This window comes from Pelecanus crispus, chromosome 12 (genome assembly GCF_030463565.1).
Source record: "Pelecanus crispus isolate bPelCri1 chromosome 12, bPelCri1.pri, whole genome shotgun sequence".
Classification (NCBI taxonomy): Eukaryota; Metazoa; Chordata; class Aves; order Pelecaniformes; family Pelecanidae; genus Pelecanus; species Pelecanus crispus.
Window position 1 is genome coordinate 19576735 of NC_134654.1, and position 20895 is coordinate 19597629.

Consider the following 20895-nt stretch of genomic DNA (forward strand, 5'->3'; position numbering starts at 1 on the left):
GAAACTTGTGTTTTACCAAAACATATTTCACAAATTCATGATAGTTTCATTGAAATGATTGAGGACGAATTTCTCACTAGATCCAAGACATTTTGGAAAAAAAAAATAAATTAAGGTTTTTTTTGTTTTTTGTTCATTTAATTTGAACAGTTATTTCCCATCAGGTTTTCTAAATTAAAAATAAAATTAAATTTAACAATAAATATTTAATCTTAGGTCAAGCAAAACACTCATTCAGCATGAAACTTCTTTCTTCCCTAATTTGGAAGTGACAGCAAGTCAAGACGTTATTTGTTACATGTACTACTGGGTGATGTGTGCAGGGCCACTGCCTTGAGGAGCCCGGAGGACCTGGGCATGGAGCCTCCTGCCTGGCAGGCTCAGGAGGGATCTCCCTTTCCCTGCAGAAAGACCATGTGTCTTCTACTGCCATGACTGACCCAGAGATGGAAAGGGGTGAGAGGTTGGCATTTGCAAAAACCATCTCAGAGCGCAGTAGCAGCTGAGCAGCATGAGCGTTTCTTTGCCTGTATTCCAGCTATCTTGGATAGAAGAAGCTTTACGCACTTGGCCTGGAAGTTGTTTCCTTTTTGACTGGATAAAGATAATAAGAAAGATAACAGGTGCTAAACACTACATTTAATGTCTAAACAGGGAGATGACTGAGGGAGGAGCCTAGTGAGCCTGCCCTGGAATTGTGGAGGATCTAGGAGAGCATCCAACACTGCTGGAGCTGAGCACCCAAGGCAGCCTGATGGACTCTTCCCACTTCACGTGGTTATGTTTCCTGCTTCTGACCTTTGCAGCTCCCCATCCAAGTGAGTCTCCTTGTTTGATCTCAGTGCTTTTCAATGCATGTTAGTAGCTAAAAACTTTTAAAATGTTATTAGAAAGCTCAGTTGTGTCCAGTTAAAGCTAAGACCACAAAACCACTAAGGTGAGAAAATAAATTAAAAAGGTGAAGGTTGATTTATTTGACCTGTCACAATCACCTAACTTGGGAAAAGTAACTTTTTGGATCTGTTTGCAGTCAGATGAGGCGAGTCCTCTCTCAAAGAACTGGCTGATTACCAGGGCAGTCTGAATGAGTAAAACCTCTTTGTCAGATCTCAGCACCCAGCCTCAGCATACTCCAGCACTGCAGCCAGGCTGCTTGTGCGTTTTGGTGTGGCTGTAAAACTGTTGCATGCAGGAATACTGAACTGAATCAGCGGCAGTGACCTGGGACACTGCATCCAGCTGTCTGTAGTCTGGCAGCTCAGCTGTGAACTTAATTTGTCCTGGGATCTGGATGTCTGCTGGAGACATACCTGATAGGATTGTGCCAAGGAGTTTTGGAAGGAAAGAAAGTAGGAATGGATGATTCATCTGAGCCTGTCTGGGCAGAGGACCTCTTAGCTCAACAAGAGAAATGTCTTTCAGTTGACTTCCCAAGCTGCCAGCTTCCTAGTTAAAACCCCAGCGGCAGCAGTGGGGGAATTATGTTGTATTTCTACCCCAAAAATTATTCTGGAGACACTGCCCAGTGCCGTATAAAAATTGCCCATTGGCAGACAGTGTCTCCCAGGCAATGACGGGATTTGTCCACCAAAACTTGTCCTGTTCCCTGACACTAAAAGTCTGGGAAGAAAACTGGTAGAAAATAATTTTTCTTTGTTTTCTCCTTTAGATATTGCCATGCCCAGTGATCACTCTGCTGGGGGGACACAAGACTCTTCCGCTGGCAGAACAAATGTGACAGTCTACCACTGTAAAGACTGTGAGAGCAATGTATGCAAATCATCCAATTACGAAGACTTTGTAAAAATTGGTGAAACACAAAGTGCAACATTTTCAGATGAAACAATTCACTTGGTGACCAGTGAAACAGAAATCATTATGTGCATTCAGCAAAAAAATACCTTTCCTGAAGGAATTTATGCCATCGTCTGGGAGAAGGCTATGGGAATAGGAGATTCATGTGGCACCTTGAATTCTGGAGGTATGCTCTACTGGGAGCCTGGCTATCAACATATGGAAAACATATTTCTGGTTACGAAACTGAACTGTTATATATTTGGACTGACAGTGAGGTTAATGAGTAAACTAACTCATCAAAACGAGTTTCTTTTGTGAAAAAAGTCATTAAGTCATTTATAAAAATGAATTAAATTCTCTCAGGTCAAACACTGCTTAGAACTATACTAGTAGAGATTCAGATAAATCCATGTTACCCTGATTTATAAAAATACTTTTTTTTTTTTTTTTTTTTGTGGGGCAACAGCAATTCTCATGGTCAAAATCTGTGCCAGTTTGCAATGTAAAAACCCCATCTACTTCAGTAAGTACGCACTGAAATCCAGGTCTAGTCTAAAGAGCCATTCTGTGTTGCTCTTGCATACAATTCAGTAAATAATCAGGATGTATCCTTCCAGCTTTCTCATAAAACTGTCAAATGCAGAGATAAAAATGCCTGTCAGTACATGTAGCAAGTGGCTCCAAGAGCGCAAAACTTCATGGTAGATCAGGTTGCACAGGCATAATTTAGTTGAACTCCATCCAAGTCAATGGCATTTCACTAGTTAACATCCGATTGAATATGTATTTGGCTTTGACCTCCTGGCTATAGATGATTCTCGGAAAGCAGCTTTCATCACCTCTCTTGCTAGACTTTAAGCTTCCTTTCTAATCTTATTGCTGACAGAAGAAAACAAGAAAAAAATCTCAGCCTACATATGCTCTTGTTCAGCCTAACAATTCCTCATGTATTTAATTGCTGACCACTGTAAACCATTTCTCTCCTGGATTTATGCTTACCACTGCAAAATATCTAGATGCTGTTACCACTGTGTAAAGCTTGGATGACACTAAAATACCCATAGTGAAAACTGGACATTGCTGTAGACATAGATGCCTATATACCCTTGAGAGGGTAACAGGTGGATGTGCTGGGTGTGGGATGTGTAGGTAGGAAGGAGTTTTCAAGGTAATGGCCTTTACATTTCACACCTCTTTAGAATAGGAATAAGTTATGTAATGGTACAGTGGCATGCAGGCTAGGCGGGAGATGCGCTCCAGCGTCTCTGAGATTTATACAGCTGCTGGTCTTGCTTGTTCCTCTTCTTTGGTTCCTGTGGGTAAATGGAAGGTCCAAAATTTTGTCAGAATTATTATTTGAATAGAATTTAAATGCAAAAAGGTAATGATAAGCTTTTTTACAAATTCTTTGGTGTTCTTAATTACATGCGAAAACTTTTTTGCCTTCTTCAAATTTGATTTCCATCATTGGTACATAGAACAGTTCATCAACTTTAATGAGAAGAAGATCTAAATGATGACTGGTGGATTTGAACAGTTGGTGAATTAAATATGATTGTAGCAATCTCCAATTTTTTGTGGCACATGAAGGATCCACTTCTTTAACCTATTAACCTCTTTAACCTTTTTAACCCTTGATTGAAGATCTTATAAATGATCCTTATTTATAATTAAAACTTCTTTTATCTTTCAGCTTCCTCAGAAAATGTCAGGGGTAACAGCATCAAAATTTGCTGTAACGCACAGATAAACCTCTCAGTGCCCAATCCTCCCCTGAATTGCAACGCTGAAATGTCAGGTGAGAAAATCAGAAAATCAACAGCCAACATCACTGATGAGGGAAATCTAGGTTAATCTCTTCACGTGTTTGTTTGTCCTTTGCTTTGAGAGAGTTTTGCCCAGACAGCTGGATGTGAACAGAGTTTTGGGGGAGGGGGGCGGATATACTGTACATTCATACCTTGGACCCACACATGCTGTAGCCATCCAAACTCAGAGACTTTCCCCTAGCCCAAGTAGGTGCCCAGTCCCTGGAAATATATATCCATAGCTATAGGTTTCTGTAACTGTAGCTATATAGCTATAGATACAGGGATGCTGAGGGAAGGCAGCACATGATGGGTGTGCAACAAGTTTCCAAGAATTCCACTTACCAGTAAATGATAAATGAGACTTTACATCCAGACTAAGAGGACATTTGTCACACACAGTTATTTTTATATCAAAATTTCTTTCACTGTAGAAATCCAGTTCTTCCTAGCTGGTGCTTATGAGGCAGGCTCATTTCTTGGCACACCTCTTTCATTCACTTCGACTCTTCATTTTCTTCTACTCTGCAGGCATTCCTCGTATTTCAATTGACGAAAAGAGCAGCGTTGGCATAATCACCCCTGTACTGATTCTTAGGATTTGTGCAGCAGCACTAGCAATGTATTGTGTTTGACAACCGAAATGGTCAAGGTATGGTCTGATAAAATCATAGAATCATAGAATCGTTTAGGTTGGAAAAGACCTTTAAGATCATCCAGTCCAACCATTAACCCACACTACCAAGTCTACTCTAAGCCAATCAAGGGTAGACTAGACTAAACCATGTCCCGAAGCGCCACATCTACCCGTGTTATGTTAAAATGTTATGTTTCCTATGAGTAACATGCCTTACAGGCTGCACTGGTAGTGAAAAAATCATACAGGGTTTTCTTTCTGGATCTCATTTCCATAACATTGTTTACAAGGTTGCTAAATGATGTTCACTGTGAAGGGGATGCTGGGCTAACAGCTGGTATGTACTCCACCTCTGTATTTGATGCCATGGCATAGTTCCCAGTCAGCTGGTTTTATTATGAAAAATAAGCACAGAATAAAATTCCTCACTGCTACAGTAATACAGTCAAGTGATTGCACTGCTCAGCCTTACCTCAATGGGATCCAGTTCCTTGGAGTAGTCTCAGACTGCAACATTGCTGTGCAGCTTCCCCTGCAGAGACATATCCCAGCCCAGGAGACTGCTGAACATCCAGATGTGGGCTGGCAGGTCCTTTAGGTGAATGGTTCCCACTCACAGCTCTGCACACTAAAGAGCCAATTTTAATTTAAGAAAGAATATTTTCCCCTCCTAAGGGGGAGTTTGTTTTGCAAACTAATATGCATGGAAAGAGCTGGGATAGGCTCTGTGGAGTAAATAGGGAGTCATGTGAATAAAATCTTCTGGAAATATCTGCCTTCCCTCGGTATCACTCTCTGCTCTTCCCTCCTCCTTCACAACACAGAGACTGCAGTGTTCTTAACGTGAGATGATATTAAACCACCTCTTACTTCAGAATTAGTTGTGCTACAACAGAGTGTAGAACTTGGGATGCAACTGTGCTGTCATATGGCAAAGTATAATACCTGCCATACATGGTGGGGATTTGTAGACAAAAACACAAGGCCTGTGGATCTGTTTGAGATGGATACCAGTAAATTGCTCAGGAATTTCAGATAAATATAAATTGGAAAAAAAACAACTGCAAGTCTGTTAGTTTTAATTCTTCTAAGTAAATCCTTGTTAATGCTGGTACTTTTTTGCTATTGTTTTCCTAGGACCTGTCATAGTGATCAATCAGATTTTTAATGGTAAGTTTTGACTTTTGGGGGTTTAATTGTGGTAAATGATAAAATCACATTACTACAATGGCAGGAGGGCATTCAGTGAAGGCCTAGATGTGTTTATTAGGACCATGTTCAGTGGATGCCCATTTTCTCCTTGCATCAAGTCTGAGTCAATAGATTTTAGCCCCTACATGACTTTGCAGTGGTTCCAGTACTCATGTGTTGATCACTTACTTCTACAGACACTCCTTGACCCTGACATACAGCTTCCCCCCTATATCCTGTAGCCAACTTGGCTCCAGGGTTTTTGGGACCTTGCGTAATGCCAGAAGCTGAGACATCTCTTCTCAGTTACTGAACTAGTCCATCCTTTAGAAACAAATGTTGGTTGTTTCTTTCTAAGAGTCTAAGAATTAAATTTCTAAGTCTGAATTTGTTTAAGGTTAATTTGTTGGTTAGACATTATTTAAAGCGTAAGATTTTTATCTTGTGCTCCCTTTCTAGTGAATGGAGAGAAATAGCTGTCTTGAAGATGATTCATCTCACCTTAAAATGGTTTTAAGATGAAACAGATGAATTACCTTGTGAAGGTGCCTCTTTCTCTCTGGTAACTTTAAAGGAAGCCAATGGGAACAAGCTGAGATGTTTGAACATCTACAGTTAGACATAACGCAAGGCTATCTGTGAAAAATATGAGTTGCACAAGTTCTTGCAAAACCCAGTAAAGATATCTCGCCGCTAGTTTCACTGCAGTTGTTACATTAAGACATATTAATAGATATGTTGGTGTGATAGGTAAAATATTTGCTGCTAGTGGCTCTCCTGAGGTCCTGCCCTGTGGTGTAACACTCGGTGATGCTTCAGGCCTGTCCTAGAGCCCCTCTAAGGCAAAGGCTGACAGGCCACAGCAACCAAGGCAGGGTTTCAGCCAAGATGCCATGAACTCGCCAGGCAATGCAGCTGCAATCCTTTCACCTTTCAGAGCAAGAGGTGGTCCAGTAGCAGATGGGACAGGGTAGCTGCCCTGAGAACTTCCCACTCCAGATTTCCAGGGTTAAATACGGGCAGTTGGATTATAATTCTCACTGAAATCAACCTGTGGTGGCCTCACAGATATTTTTCCTTCAATTCTGCAGCTGTTAGAAAATCCAAATGGGCTCCTGACATGTAAAACCTCGCACCTATTTGAAAAAACATCTACAAATGAAAAAAACAGGCCTCTATGCCAGCAGCATACTCCTCAGTAATGACAGTGTTCAGCTGAAGAAACAGATGTTCATTTTATACAAGACATCGTGGTAGCTTTCACAAATGTACCTTCACCAAATCCATGCGTTCACTGAGGATGTGATTGCCACAGTTGTCCAGCTCCAGGCCTTCGCGAGCAACATAAGAAGCTCCCTGGATGTCCCATCCTCTCCCGGTGCTTCGCTGAGGACAGCAGTCATTGCAAGATATATGGCTGGCTCAGCAGCACAGGTTTAAACCAGTTGAATTCTCTCAATAGTTTTCATGATTGAAACTATCAGTTCATCTGAACTTCTTCAGAGAACTGCATCTTGTCCTCAGGAAGGATGTGTTGAGCCCTGAGGCAGATGCCCTCTGCATGTCTTCCATTTTGTAATGCAATAGTATGCCCATAGCTCTTTATGTTTTTTAAATTCCAGGTGGCCTCTAGATCCAAAAAAGTATCTTGTATAGGTGACTGGTTTGTTGAATTAGGGGGGTTTGGCCTTTTGAACAGACATTTGATTTTTGCAGCCACCTGCAGGTTGAGGATATCTCCTCTGCATGCTCGTTCCTGTGCAAGGACAGGCGGGAGGGCTATATCCAGCTCCCTCAGAAACGGCATCGGGTCATGGAGGCCATAGCCCTCTCCCAGGCTGAACAGAATTATGATATCAATCTCCCTGATAAATTAGGTCATAATACTAGCAATTTTAGTGTAGGACACTTTCACCAGTAACTCCAGTGGGTAGGAAAGCATATTGATGTACCTACTCTAGTTCCTTATCAGAAAAGACTACAAGATTTCTGCATCTGAAGACAGGTTTGGGTATCCTGTATGCAGATTGTATGTGATGAATACTGCACTTCAGGGATTCCCATTTGGTAGTTCACAAGCAGTATGTCATCTTCAAATGATTTATCATTCATGCTTGATTTGAATAAATCCTCAAAACTTTACATTAGACCTAATATAGTATCAGGCTTTTGAGCAAAAATCATTAGCAGCACAACTGGAAAAGCAGACCCATGAAACAGTATGAATACTTGCTGAATCATTTTTACATGGTTTAATTACTCACAAACCTGTAGCTGAAACTTCCAGCGGGAAATCTCAAAGGATGTAGGATGTTGTGTGACTCTTGAAATTTGCTACAATCAAATCTAAAGGGAAAAGTTCATAATGAAAGACAGCTAAAAATATGTTATTAATTAATTTTAGAAATACACAAAAGCCTCTGTGTTTAAATTTGGTTCTTGTTTGGCATAGGAGAGTAGTGCTGTTACAGGGTGGGGTTTTTTCCCTCCCCAGTGGGGGCTTTACACTCATGCTGATCTAAGATACCCTTTTAACTCAGCTCTCAGCTTATTTGTTGGATTTTGTCCTTTCAATTTTAATGTGGTGGAATCCAGGCAAAACTTCATGAAGAGATGGAAATCCCCAGCTATTTAAAGGCTTGTAAGTATTTACTGAGTATGTTATTTTGACTGATCTGGTTGTTAACTCTGTTATATAATGATGAATGTTATAATATGTTTATTCAATAAGCCAAAGCTAAGGTTACCTGTAAAGAGTCCAGACTGTGCAAGGATTTAGAGATAGAAGGAAAAAGACTTCTCCTTATACAGCACCTTAGCACACCTGCAGTTCCTGGTTTTTTTCCCAGAACAGCACTGCTGCAAGCTTTAAATGCAGTAGAGCTATGTCTAAAAAGAGTGAGGAAGAGGGTTTGGAATAAAAGCCATCTTTTTTGGAAGAAATAACATATCTGCTGCTATAGCCTGGGAAAGGAACACTCAAATCGGGTATGGGCCTTCCAATTTTTGACCCCACTGCAGCTATCATGGATGTTGGTTTTGGTTCTGTTTCCCTCTGGTGTAAGTCGTTGCTGTGGGTGCCTTTGAGGAAGTGCCAAGTGATCCAGCTTACACAATCAAGCTGTATACTGTGCCTCTGGAGATTTCCAGTGATGTACACGTTATTTTCGTATACCTAGAAAAATACTGTCTTAAAATTGAAGGCCATGGCAGTTCTTTTGTATTGTCTTTTAATGAGGAAAACCAAATGTGTCTATGTATATGTGTGGAAAAATCTAGGTGCGTGTGTATATATGGTGTTCCAATCAATGGCTGACACTGGGTGGCTTTGGTATAGACTCAGATTTTGAGTTCTTTGGAAAAGGGACAAAGTGATATTTGAGAACTCACGCTGTATTAACTTGAGGGATTCAGGTTTATTGATGTGCAGATTTAATTTCTACTCTTTAACACCAGTTGGGGCCAGAGAGCTGGACATGTTTTGAGAAGAAAAGTTATATGGAGACCCTGCCTAGTGACAGTGGCTTAGCTAAATTAGTCACAAGATGCAAGTTACAGATGGATCTTTATGGCTCACTCAAGCACACTTTCCTTTACATCTCTTCTTTCTACTGGTGATTATACTGATTGTGATATTCAGAGGCATCACTACCAACTGCTTCACTTTGCCCCTCCTGAGTTGTGTTGTGCTGGTAGACACCAATCATCCCCTGTCTCAGGAAAAACTGTTACAAATAGCTTTAAATAGCTACAGTGTTTGTTCTAAACAACTGCATTGTGTTGTTTTACAATTTACAAATATAGGCAAATATTTGTTTATGAAATAAAAGAATGACTAAAGATACTAAGCAGTCTGACTCACCAAATGCCATAATTTGATAGTTGTAATTTCATTTTAATGTTTTTTTTTGTGCGTTGTTATACTCATTACAATAAAATACCAGCTTAAAAACTAGCTATTCATTGGTAACGCTGTGTTGATCGTATTGTTATTTGGTATGTTCATCTCCTTTAAAAAGAATCACCATCACATGATTCTCAAACTCATAATCCAGTATTATTGTCATGCTTCACTTCTTAAATATTGCAAAAGCAAAGACAGGGGTAAGAGCTGTCTCCTGGCATCTGCTTTTGTATCCAGTAGCGAGCCTTTGTAGGGCTAATTGAAAGCTCATTTCACAACATACCTGAACTCTGTTTTCTTTACAATAATTGATGGAATTTCTAAGCTTTCAAGCATTCAAGAAACTCTTTGGGAACACCCCCTTTCCCTATGTATTCACATAGGGAAAAGTGCCTGGAAGAAGACCTTTTCATCATATCGGGGAGGGAGCAGGAGCTACATGTGAACTGTAGTTGAGATTCCCTTTTCCTGGTGGTTAGCAGCTCTTGTGTACTGCAGACACTACCAAATGTGTTATTAGATGTTGTTGCAGTTTAACCTCGGTTGGCAACTAAGCACCACACAGCTGTTTGCTCACCCTCCCCCCACCCTGTTAAAAAAAATTAAAACCCATGGGTTGAGATAAAGGCAGTTTAATAGTACAGCAGAGGAAGAGAAAATAATAATAATGATGACGACGACAATAAAATAACATACAAAGCAAGTGATGCACAATGCAATTGCTTACTACCTGCTGACCAATGCCCAGCCCATCCCTGAGCAGCGATCACTACCTCCCGGCCAACTCCCCCCAGTTTCTATACTGAGCATGACGTCATATGGTATGGAATGTCCCTTTGGTCAGTTTGGATCAACTGTCCTGGCTGTGCCCACTCCCAGTTTCTTGTGCACCTGGCAGAGCACGGGAAGCTGAAAAGTCCTGGACTAGCATAAGCACTACTTAGCAACAACCAAAACGTTAGTGTGTTACCAATGTTATCCTCAAACTAAATCCAAAACACAGCACTATGCCTGCTACTAGGAAGAAAATTAACTCTATCCCAGCTGAAACCAGGACAGATGTGAAGCCAGGAAGCACACGAGAGGTACATACCATGCTGTTGCTTGGAAATTATGCATGTTGTCATTGCCAAGATGCAGATCAAACCTGTGGGTTTTGTGAGCATGTTTTGTATAATATTTTAAGGTTTACCTGAAGTAATGGAGCATCTCTCATCTACTTGCTCCTTACAAAGCCAAGACTTTCGCATTTGCAGCCACCAATGAGGCAGCCTGCTAAGCCCGTGGGAACACTGTCAGATTGAATTGATTGTACCAAGCACCTACATTTCCAGTAAGGCCACAACAGGGAGATAATTGCCTGACTTTGGCACTGTGAAGAGCAACTCTGAGCCTATCTTTCCTCAGTTGACTGTAAAAGGAGGCAGGTGCTCACCATAGAGACTCTTTCTAATCCTGTCCTCAGGGTTGGGGGTTGTTCAGTAGTAGGAAACCATGGGCGTTTCACGTGTGAAGTCAAAACCAAGATGTACCTCTCAAGAGACATCTCTCTTCCCCCTCTCTGTCACACTCGTTGTGATACTAAGACAAAAGAAGCATGTTGCTAACTTCTTTTAGTAGGCAGCTGATGTAGCTGGAAGAAAACAGGCCAACTTGTGGCATACAACCCTTTCTTCGGGTCTTTAACTCATCAGTCAGATAATTGAGAACAACTAAAAGGACCTTTGAAATGCTGTGGGTATCACGTCTCCCAGCTGCATCTCTCTCTCTTCTGCTTCTCCCGTGCTTCCATGGCCAGAATGGTATGTACAACATTTCATTTCACAAGTTTCCATGGTTTTTTTCCTTTTTTCTCCCCTCTCCCTCACCCCCCCTTAGTTTATTGTCTCAAAGAGGTTCCTGGCAAATTCACCATTAGCAAAAACAGGTGGAACTTTGAAAAACATTCTCTGAAATTATAGAATGAGTTTTTAGAAAAAAAAGGGAAAATTATTGTGATAAGAACTTTTATGTTCTACACAGAAATTACTCTCTGTAGAAAGAGTGGAAATGGTTTTCCCAGTAATTCAACATGAACTGTATCTGTATTGTTAAGGTTGACAGGGGAAGCCCACTACTGGGTAGAAATGAATATTGATATTTACTAGGCACATATTTATTGAAGGTTTAATAAAATCTTACTAGAAATGTCCATTGCTGACTATTGTTGTGGCTATTGAGAGTACAAGCTGGAGGCATGCTCGGGGAAAACAGTGTGAATCTCTGAGGAAAACAGGCTGAGGAAAAAGGTGTCTCCGAACAGTCAGCCCTTTTCCCCCTCCATGACCATTGACAATAACTGGAAAGGATGGTGACTTGAGAATAAAATATTATCCATAAATCAGCATGTCTGAAAGGAAGATGCAGTCAAACTGGTGAGAATATTTATTTTGAGTGTCTTTGCCATTCTTTAGTTAGCAGTTGTTGAGGAGTCAATACTGATGTCTGCAAATATAATTTAACTCTTCAACTCCTACCCTGATCTTTTGGAGAAGACAATTGATGGGCTGTGGCTGCATGGGTTCTTAGATAATGTAAGTGTGGGTAAGCTTAGAAGTATTGATTTTAGGCTGATGGAGATGAATTTCCTGGGCTTTCCTTCCCTGCTTGTAAAGGCTGAGTGCTCTGCGTTTCTCCAGCCTTCTCTATCATCTCATTTCTCTGCTGCTTTGGAAGGTAATTGCTGACAATTCCTGGGTTGCCTTAATTCCTTCTCTAAGTATTGTCAGAGGAATGTCCTTGTGTCTGGTCAGGTTGGATTGACATACTGTATCTAAATTCCCATGAGCTGTTTTTTCTGCGTTTGGCTTGTGCATTTGTGCACAAATTTATTAAAATAAATTGTTTTAAGTATTAGGGATCCTTAATTTGCTTGTCAACACTGAATAATTCTATCCTTTCTACACTATGTTTGTCCTAGGTATGCAATATGCTATATTTAGTTTTTCTTCCCTTGCTTTTAATGTAATTTCTTTTAGGTGTTCCTCATTTGATCCCTCTGTTCTGTGCTATTCATTACATAAGTACTTACTGTTCAGTTTCCTTTGATATTGAGGTCATTAGAGAACTCAAAGGGTCTCATTACACATTTTTATACTTTTGTTTGTTAGTGTAGGCTGGAAGTATACCTTCTGCAGTTCTCTTCCTAAGAGGCTACATTATTCATTTTTCTGATGTTGCTAAAGTCTCCTTTCTTTTTTTTTTAAAAAAAAAAAGTGTAATTTTCTTCCATTCTCTGCAATTTTTTGATACCTTTGAATTCCAGATTTAGATCATCAACCAGCTCCATTATTGGGCTGAGTTCAATTAAGCTTGTATTTTGAGAACTAATAGATCATACTGGGAATCTACAGAGCAGACTAAATTTTTTGCATGGGTGACAGAAAACACTTTTTAGCCAAGGTCTTTTAAGCTTTGGGGAGACGTTGAGTTGCACAGGTCAACGGGCATGAAAGGCACTACAGGTTTCAGGACAGCCAAGAGATGATATATACAGGATAGCAAGACTAAGGTCCAGTCTTACAGAGCAGTTCTGTTGACAGAGTAGTCGTTTTTGAAAACTACTTTGATATTAATAGATCAGGAAGAACTCTGATATTATAATTTCAATTGCATTTCTTATTTTTAGGTGGAGAAAGTGAACAGTCAACAGACGTTATCAGTGTTTGGGAAGGAGAGTCCATCAACATAACTTGCTCAATAAACAGTTCAGAAAATGAAGTGGGAACACGCTTGACAGCTATGATACAGCCAGTCAATGTGATATATGTTTCCAAGCAGAATACTTCATATATCCTTCCTGCTTTGGCTAAGCGCATCCAGTATTCAAAGGAAGGAAGGGATCTTAGGATAACTCTGCACAATGTACAGGAATCTGATTCCAATATCTACGTATGCACTACGTTTATTAAAAACAAAGACCATCACAAAAAGCTGAATGGGAAGACAACCATAGTAGTGGTGAAAGGTATTGCAATTCCATCTTTTATGTCATGAATTAATGAATACAGATATATATATATTAAATCAAAGATTGGAAGAAAGTATAATGGGAGGGAGAGTCTGACAGAACTTTACCCATGTCTGCCCAGGTAATGTACTGATTTGAAGGAAAGTGTGGGTCTGTTCCCTGAAAAGATGAAGAAAACACATTAGGTAGAACAGTACCAAGAAAACCTCTAGAACATCAATGCATGACTAATTTAATCCTAGTCACAGGTTTTCACAAGTCATATGTTGCTGCAGCAGTTTGGAAATACTGAGGACCCATAGCTCTTTCCAAAACAATCAGCCAAATCTTTATGAATAACTAGCAAAGCAATGAGCCTTTTTTGGTAGCGGTTTTTGCAAATCTCTTTTGTTTTACTCTTTCATCTTAAATGACAAATTTATAATAATTGGGAAGCTGGTGCTAGGCAAGGTTTGCAAGTTGGGCATCAGTGGATAAAGGGATGTGGTTTTTTTCCTCTTCTTAACAAACATTTGATGAATAGACACAAGTGCTCCTTTTGGCAGTCATTTCTGGTTAGGGGAAGAATTTTTCTGTCTTTTTTTTTCTTTTTTTCTTCTGCATTAGAAGAGGCTTGAGTCCACAACATTCTTTGGCAGCTTATTCCTCTACATACCTACCCCATTGATGAGACCATCTAACCTGAAACATCTTTACCAAAAATTACAGGGTTTTCTTCCTTTCCTATCCCCTAGGCATGCAAAACCAAATTGATTGCTGGGTCAGTAATAGTGATTTATATCTATGAAGACTCATAATCTCCTTCCTTAGGCTTCTCTTTTCAAACTTCTTGACTGTGTTTTCTCAAATTAAATCCATCTTGTTGATTATGTACTGTTTCTCCAAATTATTTTGTTAAATTACCTTGTATCTTTTTCTGATTCTGACCCTCTTCTCCAAATTGCTTGCCAACTTCCCAGAATGATCTTTTGTACAAATGTGATAAATTCTGTCTTCATTCCCTCATCCACATTAATGATAATGTCAAAAGAGCAGGGCCTGTCCTCAGAGGACCCCACTGACATGTCTTCCCAGCTGGACAGCAAGCTGTTAATAACCACTTTTTGAAGACCATTTTCAACATCGATGGCACCCACATTGTATGATTTCATCCAAACCAATAGTGTCCATATCTTGAGAAAGCAGGCAATGATCCATGTCTCAATGGCAAGCTGATGAAGCTGTATTCCCTTAGAAGAGTACAGTATATGTATTTTTTAGGTAGGTAGAGACCCTTTACAACCAGGTAAACCTGTTCAGTCACTCCTATTTTCAGATCCTGGGGCAGGAAAACATGTTAGGGTGTACTAACATATATCTTTCTTCTCAAGGCATGCATTAATCATAGAATCATAGAATCATTTAGTTTGGAAAAGACCTTTAAGATCATCCAGTCCAACCATTAACCTAACATTACCAAGTCCACCACTAAACCAATTCAGGGTAGAGTAGCAACCCCACGCCTCCTGGCTTGGTGGCTGGATCATTTACAATGAAAGTAAAAACTAGGAATCATTAAGATTGGAAAAGATCTCTAAGATCATCATTCCAATCATCAACCCAACACCACCATGCCTACTAAACCATGTCCCAGAGTGCCACATCTACCCATTTTTTGAACACTTCCAGGGATGGTGACTCCACCACCTCTCTGGGCAGCCTGTTCCAATGCTTGACCACTCTTTCCATGAAGAAATTTTTCCTAATATCCAATCTAAACCTCCCCTGGCACAGCTTGAGCCCATTTCCTCTCGTCCTATCACTAGATACTTGGGAGAAGAGACCAACACCCACCTCACTACAACCTCCTTTCAGGTAGTTGTAGAGAGTGATAAGGTCTCCCCTCAGCCTCCTCTTCTCCAGGCTAAACAACCCCAGTTCCCTCAGCTGCTCCTCACAAGGCCTGTGCTCCAGGCCCTTCACCAGCCTTGTTGCCCTTTTCTGAACACGCGGCAGCACCTGAATGTTCTTAAGGTAGTCTTTAAAAAAAAAAAAATCATTTTATCTAAATTTCTGTGGTCTGTTCTTTTTGTCTTTGACCTCTGTATTTGCTCCCTAGTGAAAATGCACTGTGTTAAACTATGTAGTAGCCATTAATTTCTCTTGTTTTTTAGCAAAAAACAGTGGAATTGTTGAACAGTCACCACTCTATGTCAATCCTCGGCAAGGCCAGTCTATCAACATTACCTGTGCACTGAAAAGCTCACATGAAGATGAAGGGATCTTCTTGCTCAAGACTCACATGCAACCTGAAAGAGTATTATATGTTTCAAGTCAGAATGCTTCAACTATTTTTCCTACTTTTGCTAATCGCTTGGAGTATTCAAAGCAAGGAAAGAAAATAGTGATAACTCTGCATAACATACAGAAAACCGATAGTGATATATACGTATGTGCTGGCGTGTTGAAAAATACCTCTTTCCTCTCAGTGAATAGAAGTGGCACCATGATTCTGATTAAAGGTACTATCCTTTTGCTTGTTTAATCATAAATAACTATACGCATATTGTAATACAAAAGGTGGACTAAAAGCTTGCGGAACTTCAGTCAGGAGAGGTAGAGCACTAATCCATGGCTAGAGTTCTTCCAGTGCCTGGGAGAGTTTGGAGAGAGTGCTCAGACTCCTCTGCACCCTGTTGTACTAGGACACAGAAACAGGCACTATGTTTCTACCTGCCTTGTACAACCAGAGAGAAATTATAAAAGAGAAAGCTTGCTATAATCCCACTTTTTTTTAAAAAAAAAAAGGTCAAAATCAGACAACAAACACTTCAGTGTGTCTGTGAGTAATCTGTCAGTCTTAGGAAATGAATCAGTATTTTTAGCATCAGTTCTTTGACCTTAATGTGACCCAAATGTCTTTTAGAAACCATTCCCTATAGCAAGTCTTTGTGTTTAAAAATAGGTCACAATAGGGAGTACAGATCAAGCCCTCAGGAATTTACTTAAAGTACCACAGATAATAGCAGACATGATCTCACACACCCTTATTATACACTGAGCACACTCTGAGCATGTCCTGGTTTTGGCTGGGATAGAGTTAATTTTCTTCCTAGTAGCTGGCATAGTGCTGTGTTTTGGATTTAGTAGGAGAATAATGCTGATAACACGCTGATTAGTTGTTGCTAAGATCTGCTTATGCTAGTCAAGGACATTTCAGCTTCCCATGCTCTGCCAGGTGCACAAGAAACTGGGAGTGGGCACAGCCAGAATAGTTGATCCAAACTGACCAAAGGGCTATTCCATACCATATGGCATCATGCTCAGTATATAAGCTGGGGGGAGCTGGCCGGGGAGCAGCGATCGCTGCTCGGGAACTGGCTGTGTATTGGTCGGCGGGTGGTGAGCAATTGCATTGTGCATCACTTGCTTTGTATATTATTATTATTATATTGCTATTATTATCATTACTATTTTACTTCATTTCAATTATTAAACTGTTCTTATTTCAACCCAGGAGTGTTTCTCACTCCTGCTCCTCCGATTCTCTCCCCCATCCCACCGGGGTAGGGGGAGTGAGTGAGCAGCTGCGTGGTGCTTAGTTGCTGGCTGGGGCTAAACCACGACAGAGCATATGTTCCAAAGACGGGGGGGGGGGTTGTTTTTTGGTGTGTGTCCCCCCCCCCCCCGCGGAATGGTGTTGTAACCATTTGCTAAGATGAAGACAAAACCAGCAATATAGTGCTTGATTTTGATCTTACTGGTGCAGCTTAACGATGTGCATTGGGCTTTGATGAGATCTTTGAGCAATTAAAATAAAGTTTACATGGGTGCTAAGAGTTGCAAAGGATCTATTTGCAGTCTGCAAAAAAGACTGTGGTCTCATTCTATGCTGCTAGCCATAACCTGTACCACAACTCAGTAACCTGAGTTGGGGAAAAAGACAGCTGCATATCAAAGCAGCAGGGTGATTACCAGATTTTACTCAGATAATTGAGGTTTTAGAGAACTGTGACCCTTTCCACTAGCACTGTTTTGCTCAGCATATATACTCTGGATCACAGCAGCCTCCTACTTCTGTCTGTACTGCTTGCAGCCTGACAAACCTGGCTGTTACATAAATTCTATATACTTCCGGCTGAGCCCTCAGTATTGCTGTAATACTGCACTAAAACATTTTCTGTTTCCATTATGAGTGTGTGGTTCTACTTCTGATCACTGGTATGGAAGCTATCGCATTTGTAGAGTGCTCCTCACTGACCCTTCACATGCCAGCTGCAGTCATCACCAGCCTCTAGAAGAGCACAGGGAATGCCAGTGAGAATACTAATGCGATGACAAATGTGGCTGTGTGGTATGCTGTTGATATCTGATTTCTTGCTGACCAGTAATTTTTTTTCACAATAAAAATGGAATTCTACCTTTTCATATTAATAATAATATAATTTCACATGCAGAAGTGGAGCAGACAGACTGCAGTAATAGTTCCTGGGTCATCTATGGTCTTATCATCATGGTAGCACTACTGTTTTTTGCGCTGATATGCTGCACTTTGTACATTGTCAATGTAAGTATGCTGTTACCATGCCAAAGCAAAACTGAATCTGGGTTGATTGAATAGGTGCCTTTGATATTATTTGTAAATAGTGACTGAGTCAAGCAAACATTTGATAAACCTAGGGAATCATGGCTTTCTGCTGTCTCCTCCTTGCCCTTGTTTAACATGTCCCAGCTGTAAACTCTTGGCAGTAAATACTGTGTCTTCTTACGTTTCTGTAGCTCTTTTAGTAAATGAGATATTGTTTGCCTTTGGATAACAAACCTCAAGTAAGCCTCACAGTCAACAACACAGACATGCATTGTATGTATTTCCCTGAACATAGCATCTCACTATTCTGTTTTCCTTCTTTTCTTTTTTTTTTTTTTTTCTTGGTCAATTGGGAATGGAGCTGTATATACCAATCTTGTAATAGATGTAAGAGAATGTTTGGAGGAGGACACAAGGACAATAAAAAGTCATAAAATAGCCTGATGTCTGAAAATAGCTGTAGGACAACAATTTTACCCTGTCCTAGAAAGAAAGGCAACCAAGAAATTTTTCCTTTACTGGGTTTATTAACATTTATAGTCTGCAGAAAGTGCCCAGAAATTATTCGTCTCTGATAGATCCTTCTGCTCCATAAAGATTATTAAAAATTAACAGAGTGTGATTGACAGGCCAGCATCCTATCTCATGCCTCCACATAGGGCTTCAGTACTGCTAAAAAACAGTAGTACAATATCATTCTGGCAAAGCCAAGCGGCCCTGTGGGAACTGGTCTCTTGTTTTATCAGTAACAAACTAAGGGTAAGAATTATTTATGTTGGGACCACAGTCACATCCAACCCTTGAAGGAACTTTTAGTGAAATTACCTCAGACTGACAATAGAAAGTTAAATAAATAGGTTGACAATTTCCATCTAAGCCTTTAAGACCTCACTGGGTTATTAGAGGAATTTTAAAAGTACATTTCCACTTCAAACAGGTGGACTCCTAAGATGTAAATTGACTCCTTGGTCCGGGTCTTTTCAAGCTCTGTTCTGAATGGCTGTTTGCTTTGTTTTGCAGATAAAGAAGTATTTCTGGAAAAGAAAACCAAATGCTGTATATGAAGATATGTCTTACAGTTCTAGACGTAACACCTTGATCAGAAACAACATTTACACCACTGGCAATTAAGCTTCTGCCAGCTGGGACCGTGTGTAGATTGACCATTCCTTTACAGGTCTCTGAGAGCTGCCTTAGCAACCTGATGCAGTAGCTGACCTGAAAATACTATCATCTACTTTCTTCAATGGAAAGAAAAACCTGCCTCATTTCCAAAGCTGTTTCTGCTTTTTTGATTGCTTGTGAAATGTCTTTTTTTAAAAAAAAAAAATGTATAGAAAATGTAGAGAAATGCAAGTACCCTGCCCGTGTGTTTGCAATGTAGTGTGGAAAGTAGTATTTTTGGACTATACATTTGGCTAGATGCAACATATGGACTCATTTATTTGACTGATAAATAACCCTTTCAGGGAAGGTGTGATAGATTGAAAGGTCTGGTTCTGAGCTTTGATAAGTGCTCAGGAAGACTATAACAGGCCTGTTTAATAATATGCAAGGGATCCACATATGCATGGATTATTGTTCTCTTATGAATCCTTGTGGGTCTGCCCAAGAGCTTAAGTAGCTAAAACTACTCAAGAGTTACAACAAAGAAATCTCTTCTGAAGAGAATTGAGAAAATTTGTGGCAGAGAGCATTACAAGTGAAGTGCTAGGTATGTGTGGGCTTACCTATTCAAAGATCATTATGGCCCCACAAAAATGCAATCAAGTCTAGATTTTAAATTACTGCCTTTGTCAGGGATAATGGTTGCTGTGGGTCTTGATGTGGTTGACATGCAAAATGACTAGGCTTGGGGCATGATGGCTTTGCAGGACAGCAGAAATATTTGTGGCATGCTGATGTTGTCTCAAACTCCAGATGTCTCAGGACTACACAGCAGAATGCATTTCTCCAGGTCAATGAGTCTACACTGTACAGTACAAGGTAAACTAATCTGGAATAAAGCCAATGCTTGCATTCCAAACTGGGCACAGGTGAGTGATCCAAAATAACTCTTAACAAGGAAATTTATCAAAAAACTCACAGCAGTCAAGTAGAAATTAAATTTGGTTTGGTAGTGGCTTAGAACAGGTTTCTATGATGAGTTTACCTCTCCTCTAGCTAAGGAAGGGCTACAGCTTTCTCCAGGGGTGTTTTGGTTTTGCAGAGCTGGGTCCACTGTGGAAAGTCAACAATCTTGCACATCCAGAGGAATATCAAATTGCCCTGTTATGAGGCAGAATTGATGGGGTTGACTTGTGGTTTCTGGGAATAGGCTGAGACTAGAATTTTTCTTTATTGATGCATTAGTTTAGTTTTTGAGGAATTAGGGCTAATTTGCCGTTGATGAGAGTGCATAGCTGGAGTGGAAGCAGGCAGAGGGGATCCCCCCTCTCTGGAGGTGAGCTCTGCCGAGATCTCAGCTTGCCAAGCCAAGCCTGCCACTCAGGAGAGGCCATTTCCCTTCAAATGTCACTCATGAAATGCTGTGCACCAGACCTGAGGGAGAAATCTTCTCACTTGGGTGGCTGGTGGAGGGATGGGCTTACCTTGTAAGCAGAGAAGTGTCTGTTGATTGCAGACTCTGCAATCTTCACATAGCTGTACCTGAATAAACTTATGATTGTGGTTGGGGCTTTGTACAGTTGCTTGATATTTTTATACATGCATTAAAGACTACTTCATATATCTTGCAAATGAATGCTAGTTATTGAATGGACTGTTTCTTTTAGTGGTGGGGTTTTATTTAAATAGAGTGATTCAAAGGTTTCTTGCAAAATGCGGTATAACTTGCTCCAAACAGCACCTCAATAGACAACATAATAACTATTTTCCACTTTATTTACATAATGTACATGCGGGGTTTTTTTTTTTTCATTTTAAAACCCACCACTGAAGAAAATACCAAAGAACACTTCAGATGGTTTTATATTCATGCAG

The 20895-nt window shown here is 40.3% G+C and overlaps 1 protein-coding gene across 1 annotated transcript; it reads left to right on the forward strand.

Annotated features, from left to right (window-relative positions):
- Positions 1-431: 431 nt before the first annotated feature.
- Positions 432-19044, forward strand: CD7 (CD7 molecule). The gene is made up of 8 exons (XM_075720149.1): positions 432-456; positions 1670-1981; positions 3491-3595; positions 5380-5412; positions 13005-13343; positions 15500-15847; positions 17783-17892; positions 18934-19044. Exons 1-8 carry the CDS (start codon positions 432-434, stop codon positions 19042-19044), a joined length of 1383 nt encoding a protein of 460 aa, XP_075576264.1.
- The last annotated feature ends 1851 nt before the right edge of the window (positions 19045-20895 follow it).

Coding starts and splice junctions, on each gene's coding strand:
- CD7 (XM_075720149.1), top strand. CDS start 432: ATGACTGACCCAGAGATGGAAAGGG. Junction 457..1,669: donor TGACCCAGAGATGGAAAGGG/GTGAGAGGTTGG, acceptor TTTCTCCTTTAG/ATATTGCCATGCCCAGTGAT. Junction 13,344..15,499: donor AACCATAGTAGTGGTGAAAG/GTATTGCAATTC, acceptor CTTGTTTTTTAG/CAAAAAACAGTGGAATTGTT.